We start from the raw sequence: 19418 nt of genomic DNA, 5'->3' as shown, positions 1-19418 counted from the left end.
TGTTGTGGATACAACCTCTGTGTCCTTGCTGAGCACCGTGTAGGTGTTAAGATCTACATTTTACAGGTGTGGAGCAAGCATGAGTAGGCTTGTGTTCACAAATTTGAAAACCGGATAAATTATCCTTCTTATACAGTATGTGCCTGTGATAAAGGAGGTCATTAGAAGGTGGCTACCTTGGCATGTGGGGAAAAAAGTCAGACATCCATCAATAATAAGGTGTGGTAGATTCAGATGTGGGAACCTGCGAATGAGCAGGTCTTAATTACAGGATCCAAAAGGAGCCTGGGCATCTCTCTGGAGTTCTTGTTTTTGTTTTTTAAATATAATATGGGCACATGTGCCACAGACTCATAGCTCCCATGAGTGAAATGTGAAGATCAGTTTTAAATGTAGACTTCTTGCAAAGTGTCAGTAACCATTTTGTATATGATAGGGACTCTGAATGGGCAAGTGAACACTTAATACCTTTTCTCCTAAACATGTTTAGGTGCAGGCATCAGATACAATCCATAAGTGATGTAGAATTCTCTGCACAACAAAGAAAATTGGCTTTCCTTATTATATGTGCTTCCCCAATACTTTTTCTCTCTCTTTAATAACCTGAAGGGGATAACATAAGGACCTTCTCAAAAGAATACTTCCACTTACTAGAGAGACTATGAGGTCCTTCTTATAGATCACTGCTGAGAGTTTGTATCTTAGCCTTTATTTTTTGTTTGTTTTTGCTATACCCTATGAGCTTAGTTATATTTGGGTTTATCTTTTTTTAGTTAAAACAAAACAAAACAAAACTTCTTTGGGGATAAAAAAATTCCCTGTGTGCTTAGACATTCTTTTGTAGATTATACTAATTTCACTTAATTCTGTTCAACAGTTACTGAATAATTATGAGCCTTGTCATGGGAGTGGTGTTCCAGAAAGTACAAAGATAAAAAAGAATCTCTGTTCCACAGTGACTAACATAGGCTATATGTGTGTTTGTGTGTGTGTGTCTTGTGGGGCAAACCCAGGAATCGAAGTTAAAATTAGTATGGAAATAACTATTATTTGAGACAAGATAGATTGATTCAGATTGGTAGGTTCAAACAAACTGCAGTGGGTCATTAAGAGGGCAACAAATAACAAGAAATCACATCCATATGTGAAGGATGGAAGGTTTGATGCTGAAAGCACCATTTGGAACAGGCTTTGAAAGTGTTCCTTTCCTTTGGAGCAAGGAAAGAGTACAATCCAGAAGGAGGGAAATAGGCATGGATAAAGCAAAGCATTTACCAGGAACAACAAGTGTATTTTGGCCGATATATGGGGAGCGTTACAAGATGGGCTGCATTAATCATTTGGGTCACACTGAGGACAGTTCTCAGTGCCAAAACGTGGCACTGAGTTTTCATTCTGTGTGCAGAGGAACTATTTAGAAGGTTTTTGTACATGGAATTAGACTTTAGGAATATTTATTTAGCAATGGTGTAGAGAATAGTTTGAAATGGAACTAAAATAGAGTCAGAAAACTGGTTAAGAGGCAGTAAGAAATAATGAGAAAGCAGTTATAAGTGGTGAAAAGGGGTAGATTCAAGCATCAGTGTAAGAGTAGATTTAACAAGACCTGGAAAATAATTGGAAATAAAAGATGAATCCATTGGGTAGCCAAAGGTGACTTGGATGTAATCTACAGAAATAACTAACAGGAAGACACAGATTTATAGAATGGCAGGAAGGCGATAAGATTACTTTTAAACCCTCCTCCAATATACATTCCTTTAAATGTGTATTTTCTCTTATATTTTTTCCTAGTGTTACACTTCTGTGGATTATGCACTCTATTAGTATCTTTGATTCAGTGATAAAACAAATCAGCCTCCTGAACTGAGTGATACAAGGAAACTTAAGACAGTCTCTGCTTTTGTGGAAATTACGGTTGACCTTTGAACAACATGGGTTTGAACTGTACGGATCCACTTATACACAAATTTTTTCAATAGTAAATACTACAGTACTACATAATCCATGGTTGGTTGAACCCGAGGATACAGAGTGGATACGGAGGACCCACAGTTATGGAGGGCGGACTATAACTCATACTCAGATTGTTGGCTGCACAGAGGGTGCCCCTAACTTCCATGTTGTTCAGGGGTCAACTGTATAACCCTTTTGAGGAAGGTAAGACACCAGATGTGTGACTTTGGAATAGACATTTGTGTATGGATTATGGGAACATCATTACTACTCTATGGTCATTTAGGTGAGTATTTAGTAACACAAGAGGTGGTGAATGCTAAGTGCCAAACAAATGATATAGTCGGTAGCAGTTACCATAGAAATTCATAGGAGTGAAGATCATTTTCATTTTATTAATTTGGTTCAGCAGTTACTCTGATAAAGGCTTCGTGATCAGCTAGAAAGGCACTGTTTCTGCCTTCAAGGCATTTACAATTTAGGGACTGGGAGACACACTGTAAATAAATAAGTAAAGTAAAAAGTTAACAGGTACAAAAAGAATCAGAAGAGCGGGTTAGTGGCCAATCATGTCAACGTGGAAAAAAAATACCACAGTATGTTTCTCTTTTCAAATTACCCTTCTTTACTTTTCTTTCCTCTTGTATTCACTTTCATTCATAGGTGTGGTCAGGTAATGATAGTGGAGATTATAAAAAACATAAAGAAATGAGTTTAATTTTTATCATATAAAAATTAGTTTTTATTCATCCAAATAGCCTTTTTACTCTAAGATGAATGCCTCTTCTGTACGATCTTTAAGTTTCAATTGAGTTTGAGATACTTCAGATAAGGAGAGAATCACAGATACAGAGGAACCATGTATACGAAGGGTTGACTATAGTTTATATGCAGATTTTAACTGATGAATTAAAAACTGTGCCTTTTCCTTGGCTCATTTTGGTCACAATTGACTGCAGTTCTCTGCTTCCTGTCCCATTCAAACTTCACATACAGCTGCATCACTGTGCTTGCCACACTAAGCCTGAACTACTTGATACCAGGGACTCTTGTGTATGTGTGTGTCCTTCCTCTCGAAACCTACACTGTGATACCTAGTCCATACTGGGTGCTCAACAAATGTTTATCACATTGAAATGGAATTTTTTGCCTTTTGACTCAACTGCTTAATACTTAGAGGCATGTGGTGCTAATATTTAAGATAGATTGGTTCGTTCTGTTCAAGTACCATATAACCATTCACACACCATTGAGTTTAGTACTATTAAAGGGTAATATCCCTTCCGGGAATTGTGCCTGTTGCAGACACATTTTACATATTCAGTCTTTTTTTGTCATCACTAGGCAGGTAAAGAGATTAAAATAAAAGGTTTTTTTCAAATGTGCAGTTACCCACATAGAGCTCATTTGGAAATCCCTGTGTATTTTGAGAAAAAAAACATGGATGTACCCTTATTGAATGTGCCTACGCCCGGAACTACCTAGTAGTCACGTACATTTTTTAAAGATGAAAATATTAATGTTTAATTTCTGTACCATACTATTCACCCAAATGACTTAGAAAAGCTATAATTTCGTCCTTCTTATATCAATGTAATAAAACCCAATGGAATTAATTGAAAGCCCAATTTTACAATTTTGGCCCACTTGATACCTTCAATATATTTTATTTTGTTTTATGTAATGTTTTTACTATTACTTTTAATTCATACATTTTAATAACTCAGAAGAGAGCTTTTGTGTTTTATTTTCTCAAATAAGTTCCCTTTTGGACATGAGAATTTAATACTTAATAGCCTCTCAGATCTATTATAAAGAACTTTACAGCGAAATTGCTTTGACATCTATTATCTCCTTTCTTATAATGGCCATATGACTAGGAATTACTATTCTTATTTCATTTTTAATAGATAAAAAACTGAGGCTTAGAGAAGTAAGTGACTTGCCTGCAGTTCGCATACTCATAGGTACTATGTGTGGAACCAAAATTAGATGGAATTATTTGGATTCTTCAGTCAGTACTGTCAATATTCATATAAATGAATATGTCAGAGTATAGCCAAATAGCACTGGAGATTTATTCGGTATACTAATAATAATTAACATTGGAAGCATTGACACATGCCAGGCACATCCTAAGGACTGTACATGTGCTAGCTCATTTAATCCTTGCCGCAACTCGATGAAGTTTAAACATGGAGGAACAGAGGCCCAAAGAAAGTAAATAACCTGGCCAAGAAAACACACCCAGTGAGTCCTTGAATTAGGATGTGAGCCCAGCCAGCCTGCACTGTGTTGCCTTAAGCATCACTCTCATTGTTGGCATTTCAGTGACAAGAATAGACTTAATGAAACAAATGTAAGTTGATTTTAATGTCTTCTAGAACTATACTTCCTATCAATGAACTTAAAGAAAATTATCCTTGAACCCTGTAATTCTGTGAAGTACTTAAGTGGAAACTGAATTTGTTTCTCCATTCTAAGAGGTGATTTCTATTAATGATAACTCTTTAACGTTTTTTTTTTTTTTTTTTTAATTTATTTATTTATTTATTTTTTGGGGGGGTACACCAGGTTCAATCATCCGTTTTTATACACATATCCCCATCTTCCCTCCCTTCCTTGACGCCCCCCCCAAGCCCCCCCCACCCTCCCCGCCCCAGTCCTCAAAGGCATCTTCCATCCTCGAGTTGGACTCCCTTTGTTATACAGCAACCTCCCACTGACTATTTTACAGTAGGTAGTATATATATGTCTGTGTTACTCTCTCGCTTCGTCTCAGTTTCCCCTTCACCCCCCGCCCCCTCCCATACCTCGAGTTCTCCAGTCCATTCTCTGTATCTGCATCCTTGTTCTGGTCACTGAGTCCAACAGTACCATTTTTAGATTCCGTATATGTGAGTTAGCATACAATATTTGTCCTTCTCTTTCTGACTTACTTCACTCTGTATGACAGACTGTAGTCCTATCCACCTCATTACATATAGCTCCATCTCATCCCTTTTTATAGCTGAGTAATATTCCATTGTATATATATGCCACATCTTCTGTATCCATTCATTTGTTGATGGGCATTTCGGTTGCTTCCATGTCCTGGCTATTGTAAATAGTGCTGCAATAAACATTATGGTACAAGTTTCTTTTGGGATTATGGTTTTCTTTGGGTATATGCCCAGTAGTGGGATTACTGGATCATATGGTAGTTCTATTTGTAGTTTTTTAAGGAACCTCCAAATTGTTTTCCATAGTGGCTGTACCAATTTACAGTCCCACCAACATTGCAGGAGAGTTCCTTTTTCTCCACACCCTCTCCAACATTTGTTGTTTCCAGACTTTGTGATGATGGCCATTCTGACTGGTGTGAGGTGATACCTCATTGTGGCTTTGACTTGCATTTCTCTGATGATTAGTGATGTTGAGCATCTTTTCATGTGTTTGTTGGCCATCTGTATGTCTTCTTTGGAGAAATGTCTATTTAGGTCTTCTGCCCATTTGTGGATTGGGTTATTTGCTTTTTTGGTATTAAGCTTCATGAGCTGCTTGTATATTTTGGAGGTTAATCCTTTGTCCGTTGTTTCATAGGCAATTATTTTTTCCCACTCTGAGGGTTGCCTTTTAGTCTTGTTTATGGTTTCTTTTGCTGTGCAAAAGCTTTTAAGTTTCATGAGGTCCCATTCATTTATTCTTGATTTTATTTCCATGATTCTAGGAGGTGGGTCAAAAAGGATGGCGCTTTGATGGATGTCATATAGTGTTCTGCCTATGTTTTCCTCTAGGAGTTTGATAGTGTCTGGCCTTACATGTAGGTCTTTAATCCATTTGGAGTTTACTTTTGTGTATGGTGTTAGGAAGTGTTCTAATTTCATTCTTTTGCATGTTGCTGCCCAGTTCTCCCAGCACCACTTATGGAAGAGGCTGTCGTTTTTCCATTGTATATTCTTGCCTCCTTTGTCAAAGATAAGGTGCCCATATGTGTTTGGGCTTACTTGTGAGTTCTCTATTCTATTCCATTGATCTTCCTTTCTATTTTTGTGCCAGTACCATACTGTCTTGATCACTATGGCCTTGTAGTATAGTTTGAAGTCAGGAAGCCTGATTCCACCAACTCCATTTTTCCTTCTCAAGATTGCTTTGGCTATTTGGGGTCTTTTGCGTTTCCATACAAATCGTAAGATTTCTTGCTCTAGTTCTGTGAAAAATGCCCTTGGTAATTTGATCGGGATTGCATTGAATCTGTAAATTGCTTTGGGTAGTACAGTCATTTTCACGATGTTGATTCTTCCAATCCAGGAACATGGTATGTCCCTCCATCTGTTTGTGTCGTCTTTGATTTCTTTCATCAATGTCTTAAAGTTTTCTGCATACAGATCTTTTGCCTCCTTAGGCAGGTTTATTCCTAGGTATTTGATTCTTTTGGTTGCAATGGTGAATGGGAGAGTTTCCTTAATTTCTCTTTCTGCTCTTCTGTTGTTAGTGTATAGGAATGCAAGAGATTTCTGTGCATTAATTTTGTATCCTGCTACTTTACTAAACTCATCAATTAGTGCTAGCAGTTTTCTGGTAGAGTCTTTAGGGTTTTCTATATATAATATCATGTCATCTGCAAAGAGTGACAATTTTACTTCTTCTTTTCCAATTTGGATTCCTTTGATTTCTTTTTCTTCTCTGATTGCTGTGGCTAAAACTTCCAAAACTATGTTGAATAATAGTGGTGAGAGTGGACACCCTTGTCTTGCTCCTGTTTTTAGGGGGAATTCTTCCAGTTTTTCTCCATTGAGAACAATGTTGGCTTTTGGTTTTGCATATATGGCTTTTATTATGTTGAGGTAATTTCCTTCTATGCCCATTTTCTGGAGAGCTTTTATCATAAATGGATGTTGAACTTTGTCAAAAGCTTTTTCTGCATCTATTGAAATGATCATATGGTTTTTATCCTTCAATTTGTTGATATGATGTATCACATTGATTGATTTGCGTATATTGAAGAATCCTTGCATCCCAGGGATAAACCCCACTTGATCATGGTGTATGATTTTTTTAATGTGCTGTTGCAGTCTGTTAGCTAGTATTTTGTGGAGGATTTTTGCATCTATATTCATCAGTGATATTGGTCTATAGTTTTCTTTTTTTGTGACATCTTTGCCTGGTTTTGTTATCAGGGTGATGGTAGCCTCGTAGAATGAGTTTGGGAGTGCTCCGCCTTCTGCAATATTTTGGAAGAGTTTGAGAAGGATAGGTGTTAACTCTTCTCGAAATGTTTGATAGAATTCGCCTGTGAACCCATCTGGTCCTGGGCTTTTGTGTGCTGGGAGATTTTTAATCACTGCCTCAATTTCTGTACTTGTGATTGGTCTGTTCATGGTTTCTATTTCTTCCTGGTTCAGTCTTGGAAGATTGTATTTTTCTAAAAATGTATCCATTTCTTCCAGGTTATCCAATTGATTGGCATATAGTTGCTCGTAGTAGTCTCTCATGATCTTTTGTATTTCCGAGGTGTCCGTTGTGACTTCTTTTTCATTTCTAATTCTGTTGATTTGCATCTTCTCCCTTTTTTTCTTGATGAGTCTGGCTAATGGTTTATCAATTTTGTTAATCTTCTCAAAGAACCAGCTTTTAGTTTCATTTATTTTTCTTATGGTTTCTTTCCTTTCTTTTTCATTTATTTCTGCTCTGATCTTTATGATTTCTTTTCTTATGCTCACTTTAGGGTTTCTTTGTTCTTCTTTCTCTAGTTGTTTTAGGTGTAAGGTTAGGTTGTTTATTTGATCATTTTCTTGTTTCTTAAGGTAGGACTGTATTGCTATAAACTTCCCCCTTAGAACTGCTTTTGCTGCATCCCATAGGTTTTGGGCTGTTGTGTTTTCGTTGTCATTTGTTTCTAGATATTTTTTGATTTCCTCTTTGATTTCTTTAGTGATTCCTTGGTTGTTTAGGAGTGAATTGTTTAGCCTCCATGTGTTTGTCTTTTTTGCAGTTTTTTTCCTGTAATTGATATCTAGTCTCATGGCATTGTGGTCTGAGAAGATGCTTGATATGATTTCAATTTTCTTGAATTTGCTGAGGTTTGATTTGTGACCCAAGATGTGATCTATCCTGGAAAATGTTCCGTGTGCACTTGAGAAGAACGTGTATTCTGTCGTTTTTGGATGGAATGTCCTATAAATATCAATTAAGTCGAGATGGTCTAATGTGTCATTTAAAGCTTGTGTGTCTTTATTTATTTTCTGTTTGGATGATCTGTCCATTGATGTAAGTGGGGTGTTCAAGTCTCCCACTATTATTGTGTTCCTGTCGATGTCCCCTTTTATAGCTGTTAGCATTTGCCTTATGTATTGAGGTGCTCCTATATTGGGGGCATAGATATTTACCATTGTGATATGTTCTTCTTGAATGGATCCCTTGATCATTATATAGTGTCCTTCCTTGTCTCTTGTAATAGTCTTTACTTTCAAGTCTAATGTGTCTGATATGAGTATTGCTACTCCAGCTTTCTTTTGACTTCCATTTGCATGGAATATCTTTTTCCATCCCTTTACGTTCAGTCTATATGTATCCCTTGGTCTGAAGTGGGTTTCTTGTAGGCAGCATATAGAAGGGTCTTGTTTTTGTATCCATTCAGCCAGTCTGTGTCTTTTGGTTGGAGCATTTAATCCATTTACATTTAAGGTGATTATTGACATGTGTGTTCCAATTACCATTTTCTTAATTGTTTTGAGTTTGTATTTGTAGGTGTTTTCCTTTTCTTGTGTTTCCTACTTAGAGAAGTTCCTTTAGCACTTGTTGTAAGGCTGGTTTGGTGGTGCTGAATTCTCTTAACTTTTGCTTGTCTGGAAAGCTTTTGATTTCTCCCTCAAATCTGAATGAGATTCTTGCTGGGTAGAGTATTCTTGGCTGTAGGTTTCTCTCTTTCAGGACTTTCAGGATATCCTGCCATTCCCTTCTGGCCTGCAGAGTTTCTGTGGAAAGGTCAGCTGTTATCCTGATGGGTTTTCCCTTATATGTTGTTTGTTGCTTTTCTCTTGCTGCTTTTAATATTTTTTCTTTGTGTTTAGTTGTCGTTCGTTTGATTAATATGTGTCTCGGTGTATTTCTCCTTGGGTTTATTCTGTATGGGACTCTCTGTGCTTCTTGGACTTGGTGAATTATTTCCTTTCCCATGTTGGGGAAGTTTCCCACTAGAACCTCTTCAAATATTTTCTCAGACCCTTTCTTGTTTTCTTCTTCTTCTGGGATGCCTATAATTCGAATGTTGGTACGCTTAATGTTATCAGTGAGGTCTCTGAGACTGTCTTCTAATCTTTTTATTATTTTTTCTTTTTCCTGCTCTGTGGCAGTTATTTCCCCCATTCTATCTTCCAACTCACTTATTCGTTCTTCTGCCTCAGTCATTCTGCTGGTTATAGCATCTAGAGTATTTTTAATTTCAGTTATTTTGTTATCCATTGCTGTTTGTTTTTCTGAGTTCTTATGAACTGTTTCTTGTACTTTCTCTATTTTGTTATCGAGATTTTGTATCATTTTTACTATCATTACTCTAAATTCCTTTTCAGGCATTTTTCCTATCTCCTCCTCATTTATTTGGTCTTGTGGGTTTTTTTCTTGCTCCTTTGCCTGCATGGTGTTTCTTTGTTTCCTCATGGTTGTCCAAACTTTTGGGGTTGCTTGTCCTTGGGTTTTTTTGCGTTATTCTGTGACCAGCAGAGGTTCCTTTATTGTTCGTCTGTAAGCGTCGGTGTGTGGGGAGGGAGAGGGTACAACAGTGGCTCCTTCTCCTGGGAGGGAGTGAGCAGTGGCACACTGATGTCTCAGTCAGGCTTGGAGGTGCCTGTTGCAGAGGGCGCCGGTGGCTCAGGCGTAAACAGAAAGTCTTAGAGTTGGGCCTCTCTCGGGGGTTTTTTTCTTTTCTTTTTTTTTTTTTTTTTCCTCTCGGCAGCCTCCCTGCTGCTTGCGTTGCAAGGGGTTTTAATCTAGCCCCACCCGAGTGCCTGAGGGTACTTGTTATCCCTGAGCGCCTTAGGTGGCCCGCAGGGCGTCTCTCCACTGCCTGTTGCAGAGGCGCGGAAAGAGAGAGAGAGGCTATGCGCGTGGCTCCTCACAGCCGCCAGTGAGCCTGCAGCCTCCAGCCGCCATCATGGCCGGGCAGCTCTCAGGAACGGGCACTCCTCTCCGCGGGCCTCCTCCCTCCTGTCCTCTCGGTCCGTCACCCTACCGGCAACGTTTCCCACACTGAACCAGCTCTCCTGCTCCCACACTCCCACTCCTGGACCCTCCGTTCAGCCGCGGATCGATGTCTTGGTCCAGGAACGCTGAGCTGCGCTGCGGACCCTCCGAATGTTTCTCACTCCCTCCCGTCTGCCACAGCTCCGCCGCTTCACCCTCTTTGAGCCCTCGTAGATGCCTCCCTACCGGCTATGTCGGGCTCCCCGCAGTCCCATCCGGTGTCCGAGGCCGTCTGCTGGTGTTCAGCTGGTTCTCTGTGAGAATTACTGCGTCCTTCTGTGCATTCCCAATGCATCTGTTCTTTAACGTTTTATACTTAATATTTTATTAGAATTGTATTATAGGAAAAATCTTTCCTATTTATTATATAATTTAGAATTAAAAGACTTTATAACATAAATGAATCTAGGGGCCAAGCCAAAAATTTTTACCAGCAAGACCATATATTAGAGAGATATATGACCAGCACAAAGTACTTGCCTAGAGAGGCTGAGACAAGCTCAGACTCAGATCTTCCAAGGCTTTTCCCACAGTGAAGAAAAGTGTGAGCTAAATAAAGGAGTATAATGTAAGTTATGTGTGTGTGCTTGTGTGCACTGACTGTCCTTTTAAAAATTAATTGTGGAGCGGCGTGACCTAGGTAGCTGGCTTGCAGGTCTCCTAGGTAAGGCTATAACTCCCCTTGAAAGACAACCAACCCCTGGATGAAAATCCTAGTCTATTTAATGGCACATAGCCAAATGAAAAGTGGAAGACTTAATTTTCCAAATACTTTTTGGAAAGTTTCCAGCTGCACGTAAGTACTGGACTTTTAAATAACTAACTCCTTTTTAAAGTTAAATCTTAAATAGGTGCGAGATTTGCTTGTTCACTGATTTGTTGCCTGTTCTAATAATTAGTCATTACTCTCTTTACATGATGGAAGAAAGCCCAGCTGATTAAGCCACCAAATCACACTTCATTTTCTTTTCTTATCCTAAGTCTGATTGGTGCTGTAACTCAGAGTGCAAAATGCTTTTAGGAGGAACACTTAGGTATATATTTGATTCTGACAGTCATGCTGTTCCCATAAATATAGGACTCAGTGCTATTTAAATTATTATTCATGTTGTGCTTAAGGCATTTCAAGTGGCTTTGGCTCATTGAATGAAATGATGTACAGTTTTAAATTATCTCTGGAAGCATACAATTAGCAGGCATCCACAGAAAACTAAGCAACTAGAGTAAATCATTATTTCCTCTTAATTCATTTATTTTTCTTAAATTTCATGTCATAAAAAACACATAAATCATTTTATTATTATATCTTAGTCCCAGTTTAAATCCACTAAGTTATCAGTAATTATTTAAAGTATGCTTAATCAAATAGCAATTATAATATATATGTTATGTATCATCAAAAATTCTGACATAAATCAAAAGGAGACTATTGCCTTAATGATTTATACAAAGAACTATCATAGTATTCTATACATTCAAAAGTGTGTGCTTCAAAAAATTAAAAATAGAACTACCATATGATGTAGCAGTTTCTTTCCTAGATATTTATCCAAAGAAAATGAAAATACTAATTAGAATATATGCACCCCTATATTCATTGCAGCATTATTTGCAATAGCCAAGATATGGAAGGAACCTAAGTGCCAATCAATAGACGAATGGCTAAAGAAGATGGGGGGGGGGGGGGGTGTGTGTATACATATATATACATAAATATTATTATTATTATTACTAAGCTATAAAAAGAATGAAATCATGCCATTTGCGACAACATGGATGGACTTGGAGGGTATTATGCTAAGTGAAATGTCAGAAAGAGAAAGACAAACACTGTATGATTTCTTTTGCATGTGGAATCTAAAAAAACAAAACAAATGAAAAAACATAACAAAACAGAAACAGAATTATAGATACAGAGAACAAATAGGTGTTTTCCAGAGGGGCACGGTTGGGAGAAGAAGAGAAGCAGGTGAGGGAGATTAAGAGGTACAAACTTCCAGCTGCAAAATAAATGAGTCACAGGGATGAAATGTACAGTGTGGGGAATATAGTCAGTAACTATGTCATATCATTGTACGGCAACGTAAATAGACTTATTGTGGTGACCATTTTGGAATGTATAGAAATATTGAATCACTATGTTGTGTAACAAGAACCAACATAGTTCTGTAGATTAATTACACTTCAAAAACAAACAAAAAAGTGTGGACAAAATAGAGTTATACATTTTCTCTTAAGTAAACATCTGAACCTATTTGATCTCTTGATTGGAAGTCCACCTTGCCAAAGATAGCTTAAGAAGTAGGAGAGATGAGAAATAAAAGTGTATATTTATTAATTCTTGTTAATATTTGTACCTATTCTAAGTTCTTTTTTGAAAAAAAAAAAGATGCTTTTAAGACCATAGAAAATTCAGGTTCCCACCTCCATTTTTTTCATAAAGTTTAAAGTCTGCAGTGGAAGATATTCTAAAGGGCATCATGCATTCTAAATACATACTGTTATAAAATACCATAAAATGAATAGCCTGAGAACTTCACCAGAGCACCCACTGTGTGCTTCCTCTAGATCCCATCATAGTGCGTGGAAGGTAGTGCTGCTCAATAAAATTCCATTGGCTGAACTGATCAATGCCTTCCTCAAAAAAGTCTTCCTTGAGTTTCCATCTTATACTACCAACAAGAGCAGTCCAGGACTTCCTAGCTGGCGCAGTGGTTAAGAATCCGCCTGCCAATGCAGGGGACAAGGGTTCAATCCCTGCTCCAGGAAGATCCCACATGCCGCAGAGCAACTAAGCCTGTGTGCCACAACTATTGAGCCTGTGCTCTAGAGCCCACAAGCCACAGCTACTGAGCCCATGTGCTGCAACTACTAAAGCCCAAGTGCCTGGAGCCTGTGCTCTGCAACAAGAGAAGCCACCACAATAAGGAGCCCACACACCACAATGTAGAGTAGCCCCCGCTTACCGCAACTAGAGAAAGGCATGTGCAGCAACAAAGACCCAATGCAGCCAATAAATAAATAAATAATGATCAATTTCCATCATACATATGTTGCATTCTACTGTATTGTGGAGTCTGCATTTGTCTATGTGTATTTTGGGGAGGGGGTGGGAAACAGTCTTATTTCCATGAGTAAAGTATAATGCCATTAGGCATAATAACTGTATGAAATTTATTTAGTTAACACATGGACTTTATATAGCTCTGTATATAAAGAGCTAGCCTATCTCATTACACATTTTTTCCCAAGTGAATAAAAACAGAATGAACCATTTGCTTTGGTGGTACCTAGTATCCTCTTTCTGTACTGTCTTCCTCTCTGATGTTATTACTTTTCTGCCTGGGTATCTTTATCTAATGCTCTATTCCCCTGCCTATTAACAGGAAACAATTTCTCATCGCTCATTTATCCTTAAACATAAAGTGGTTTTCCCAGGTATTTGCAATTTAATCCTTTAGTCATTGTTGGGAATGAAAATCTTAGATCCCTCTATGGAGATTTCTGGTTAAAGAAATGCAGAAGATTGACAGAAAGGGTGAAAACCGTTTATTTATATCCTACATTTTACTAGGTTGGTGGGCTTCATGCCAGCTTGGGATCACATTCCGCTATTAAGATAATTAGATAAGCAGGTGCTATACATCCTTCACACTCTGACCTCTATGTACATATATACATACAAACCCTTCAGCAAACTTAAAATCTCCAGAGATGGGACTGAACATCTGTACATGTTTTAAAAATTGCAATGATATACTCTCATTGTTGAGAATTACTGTCCTAGACCCTTTTGTATGGTATTTTATTTAACCTCAAAATAACTTTATGAGAGAAGTACTTCTGCCACCATTTTGCAGATAAGGAAATTGAAGCTTAGAGAAGCTAAGTATTTTGTTCAAGGCCACAAGACTATTTGCCATAGAGCTGAAATTTGATTCCAGTTCAGTAGTTCAAATTCACTCCCTTTTCAGTATTATTGCCACTAAAACCTGGCTCTACTAAAAAAAACTGATCCTACAGGTAACATTCCGCTAGTCAATGGATGGCTAATGACCAGGGTGGGTCTATCAGTCAAGGTCCAGGAGGAAAGAGAAGGCATACCCAATTGAGTAATTTGAGAACAGTTATATATTGTCAGTTTTTAATAGTGTAGGCAATGCCCTCCTGACAGTTACAGTGGAAGTGGTTAATACCTGTAGTCCTGAAGATGTGAGCATAGTTAATGGAATCCAGAAAGAGGGGTGACAAAGGGGGTGGGGGTGGGGAAGGTGAGACAGAGGTGGAGAGGGCTGCCTTTCGGTTCCAAGATGCAACCAGGTCACAGAAATCCTGGGGGTAAGGTCAGGTGAGTGCTTGACCTTGCCAGTCTTTATCATGGGTGAATCCAACTTAAAAACACAAGGCAGGGGAACCTAAGGACATAGTTTGTGCCCATCAGCCACTAAGGAGGGTACAGAATGCATGTGGGTAAGTCAGCAAGGACTATTAGCAAGTGTATCTTCTCTACCCTATCCCGCAGATTCACCCCCTTTCTCTCTTACCATAAATGAAAATGGCAGAGGTTTAAAGGAAATGACTGTTTCTGTTTTCTTTAATCCATGGTTGCAAATGCTTCTGAAAAGTATTCGTGCACTTTCTTACTAAGCTTTCATAAGCATCTACATTTGTTCTGTTTATACTGTATTGCAGACAAAGGAAGTATGAAATATTGGTTAAGACATTCTCTGAGATAGGTACACATTATTTAAAGATTTTTGGATTTTTTTGTTTGTTTTTGGTTCAGTTAATTCAGGTATAGTTTACATACAGAAAAACCCATCCATTTTAGCGCTGCAATTCTGTTTTCACAAATGTATACAGTCCTGTGTCTAATTCTAAAGTCAAGATATAGAATATTTTCATCACTCCAAAAGGTTCTAAAGCTTTTAAAAATCTTTAATCCCACTCAACTAAATGTGTGGTATCAATGGTTTTTCTTCTGATTTTAAATAGGAAAATTGGTGGTAGCATCCAACAATGGGTAGTATACAGTAGGCACTCTTATGAAAAGTATTTTTGTTGGTTTGTTTCCTCACCCTTCTGAGTGATATAAACTTCATATTGGTTATTAACTCAATTCATATATGTTAGACTGAGGAAAGGCTCATAATCTTGACTGCATGTTGAAGTCACCCGAATCTATTAAATGCCCTGATGGCCAAGTAGTATCTCATTAAAACAGGATGTCTGGGGTTAAGACCAAGGCATCAATAAGCTAAACTTTCCAAGTAATTCCATATGTGGCTAAGGTTGAAACCCTCTGAATTAGATCAGTTGTACTCAATTCTGGCTGCACAGCAGAATCCCCGAGGCAATTGCTTAAAATACTGATTTTTTTCCTTTCAATTCTGATTTATATAAGTTGTTCATAAAAGTTGACTACAAGAAAAAAATAAGATTTGGGTAACATATTTCTGAATGGTTGGGCTCCAGTTAAATCAAGGTTTTATTATTATAGTTCTGGGTATGTGGTTATATTTAATAAAAGTTAGATGGAGGTCCTAATCCCACAGCGAAGTCAAAATGGATAATATATACTCCCTCTTGGAAATAAACTGTTTGTGTATTTGAAATAATTATCTTGGCAAACTATCACTTTCTAGAAATTGTCCTCCTAGGTAATTTGCCTCAAATGGTAAGCCTTGTATTTTAAGAGAATACGATATTTCAACTATATTTTTCAGCACAATATTAGGCACATATATAGCTTACAGCACTTTCATAATTCTCTCCAAGGAAATAGACAGGAAACAAGATTAAGAGATGGAAGATAAGATTCAAACCAGCCTCCCTCTTGGAAGCACAAATGATGCTATCCTACTTCTGGGCCTGGAGAATACTGCTACTTTGTAAAATAGAGCAATAATACTTTCTGCTTTTGTAATGGTGAACTATATCTGCAAAGGACAACTAATGCCATTGGCTAGAACAGAAATGAACTAACTTTCTAATGAAATAGTTATAGGACTAGCAAAATATTTACATATGTTATCTTTTTCAGATTTGAGGAACTAGTGACTGAAACAACAAAAATCATTTTTAGTATAAAGTCATTGAAGATCTTTTATGGCATACATGCTCATCAAGCAAACTTCCCAAATTTTATTGTTATGAACAATCAGCACATTGCATGTTTCAATGTATATTAACAACACCGGCTGTTGTATTTAATCCCTCAAATATAAACTAATGCAACAAACAGCTTTTTCCTTAAATGTTCTTGTTTTAATATAAAGAATATAAAGCTTGTTGAATTTGACCTTCCCACTTCTTACGCAATCTTTCTACCCCTTTTTTCCTTTTCAGGACCACCTCAGAAAATAGTGTCACCAAAACAAGAGCATGAAGATAGGAAACACGACAAAGTCACAGATAAAGGAAGTGAGAGTGGGACTTCCTGTAATGAGCTCTCCACTTCCAGTTGTGACAGCCACTCAGAGGCAAGCACTCCCCAGGACAACCCACCCAGTGCCCAGCAGGCGACTGCTCTCCAACCCAACACCTTAACATTGGATCGTCCTTCCAAAAAAGCACCTGTGCAATGGATGCCGGCACCAGACAAACGAAGAAACAGTGAACTCTTTCAGACACTCATCAGCAAGTCCCGGGAAACCAATCTTTCCAAAAAGAAAGTCTGTGAGAAGCTAAGTGTGGAAGAAGAAATGAAAAAGTGCATTCAGGATTTTAAAAAAATCCACATTCCAGATTATTTTCCAGAGCGCAAACGCCAGTGGCAGTCGGAACTGTTGCAGAAGTATGGCTTATAGTAATTATCACATTCCTGCAGTATTTCAATGACGTTCGATGTTTACGGTGTCACCACCTGACTGTGTACTAACTGGTCAGTGTGATTCTTGCTGCTCTTCCTTTTTGTGAACAGTGGATGTGGGACAGTATTTGCTTTCATTCTTTCTGTTGTTGTTGTTGTTTTTAGAAAAATGATTTTAAAGAAAACTACTAAATGTTGAATCAGATGGTATTCCTGATTCAAACCATTTTGCAAGAATGAAAGTAAAATGTGCATGACCAAGAAGCTTAGAATCTTTGATTTTTGAACTGTGGTCAACGGGATATGTTTGTCATTTTGTAACTCACCAAAAATAAATCATCATATCACTCCAAATAAAGTGACAATATGGATGAAGCAACATCGAGTAAAATGTTAGATCATGGTTTTGGGACCCAAATCCAAAACTGTTTAAATGTTAATGCAATAAAACAAGTATTATTTTTGCATGAGCACAATGTTACAAATAATTCACAAGACATAGGGAAGATTTGTTTGTTGCTTGGAAAGAAAAAAAATTACGAAAAAAAGAGCAAAAAAAAAAAGGTTCGGGCAAAGCCTATAAATGTAAGCTGTCTAGGAGATTGAATTTTATTTGTTCTGGATCTGTGATTTTTTTGTGTATGTGTATGGTGTTCTGTATGTTACGATGGTGTAAATATGCCTTATAATCTTGTGTTATGGCACTGACATTCATCTATTAATGCTAGTCATGATTATTTCTGTGAAACGAGTCCTTACATCAGGCTGTGAAAATTGATATAATGATGCTCTGAAAGATCTGACTATAATGTTAATCAAAATAATTGAGGAAAATGGTAAAGAGCTTTATGTATTTATTAAAAAAGGAAAATATATTAGAATTCCTCGATCTCTACTGACTCTTCTTTTAAAATATCCAATTGTTACAGTCTTAAATTTTCCTTTAAAATGGCAAATCAGAGAGTATGTTCAGTCTTAATGTTGACAAGTTAGAGACTTACCATAATTCAAAATGGAGGTAGAGTGAGATCCAGATAGCCTTGGTGTTGATTAATAAACCCTTAACCCAAAAGAGAAAAATATTTCATCTGAGAATGCACTAAAATTTTATTTTAGCTGACAACCAGATTCAAAGTCTCTCCAAATACAATTGGGAAGTTGCCGCTTACAAATTATGGGACAAAAATGTCAATGGCAAGCTAAAAGTTCAGCCTGAATGACAGGAGATTTCTTCCTGGGTGCATGTGTGAAAATAAACTTTCTTATCATAAGCCACACAATCTTTGCCTCGCTATCTCCAAAGAAAGAAATACATAATATCACGAAACTTTACTAAGGAATAGACACCAAGAGGGTAAAAACATCTTCAAGAATTATAGAGCTCAGTCTCCTCTGTGGTTAGTTGAAATAGGAGTTGTGCAGCACTTGTGGTATCATTTCTTTCAGGATAATATCGGGAGAGAAGCATTATTAACTCAAGATTTAAAATCTATGTTCATTGTTGAATGTATTTTTAGATTTCTCACTCTATTATTATATAAAATACCATCTACAGTGGACTGTTAAAGAAGACTCAAATGTATGATTTACCTTGAATAACCTATCAGGCTTTAGGAAAAGAGCTACTCTCAAATTCTGTATCTCACTTTGGGAAGGTTGGCAGTCCCACCACCGTGGCTAGTGTAGCTGCAATATGTTGGTTGAATGAACAGAGCTTGGTGGTTAGGTTGCTACAGTTCAAATCCCATCTCTACCACTTACCACTTACGTGACCTTCGGGATAACAGGGATAATAATAACAATATAGAGAAGATTTAGATGAGGTAATTGAAGTAAAGCATCACCACCACTCCTGAGATGGGGGGAAAAGAAAGGTAGTAGTCTTACCAAAATTCAGGACCAGTGCTATCAGATGGGAAATTTGGAATAGAGAGGAATAAGCTGTAAAAAACTAAAAATAGAACTACCATGTTACCTAGTATTCCCACTCTTGGGCACATACCCTGAGAAAACCATAATTCAAAAAGACACGTATCCCAATGTTCATTGCAGCACTGTTTACAATAGCCAGGACATGGAAGCAACCTAAATGTCCGTGGACAGATGAATGGATAAAGAAGATGTGGTACATACATACAATGCAATATTATTCAGCCATAAAAAGGAATGAAATTGGGTCATTTGTAGAGATGTGGATGGACCTAAAGTCTGTCATATAGAGTGAAGTAAGTCAGAAAGAGAAAAACAAATATCATACATGTGGAATCTAAAAAAAATGGTACAGATGAACCTATTTGCAAGGCAGGAATAGAGACGCAGACGTAGAAAACAGACATGTGGACACACTGGGGGGAAGGGGACGGTGGGATGAATTGGGAGATTAAGATTGACATATATACACTACCATGGGTAAAATAGATAGCTAGTAAGA

The 19418-nt window shown here is 37.5% G+C and overlaps 1 protein-coding gene across 1 annotated transcript in view; it reads left to right on the top strand.

Moving 5' to 3' along the window:
- KCTD8 (potassium channel tetramerization domain containing 8) overlaps positions 1-17868 on the top strand; it is a 264979-nt gene extending 247111 nt beyond the window's left edge. Inside the window, exon 2 of the mRNA XM_057729441.1 lies at positions 16525-17868. Coding sequence (XP_057585424.1) covers positions 16525-16985 — 461 coding nt within the window. The 3' untranslated portion in view covers positions 16986-17868. The remainder of the gene's footprint in view (positions 1-16524) is intronic.
- The last annotated feature ends 1550 nt before the right edge of the window (positions 17869-19418 follow it).

Source organism: Hippopotamus amphibius, chromosome 3, assembly GCF_030028045.1.
Source record: "Hippopotamus amphibius kiboko isolate mHipAmp2 chromosome 3, mHipAmp2.hap2, whole genome shotgun sequence".
Classification (NCBI taxonomy): domain Eukaryota; kingdom Metazoa; phylum Chordata; class Mammalia; order Artiodactyla; family Hippopotamidae; genus Hippopotamus; species Hippopotamus amphibius.
This window is presented reverse-complemented; position numbering and strand designations above follow the sequence as displayed.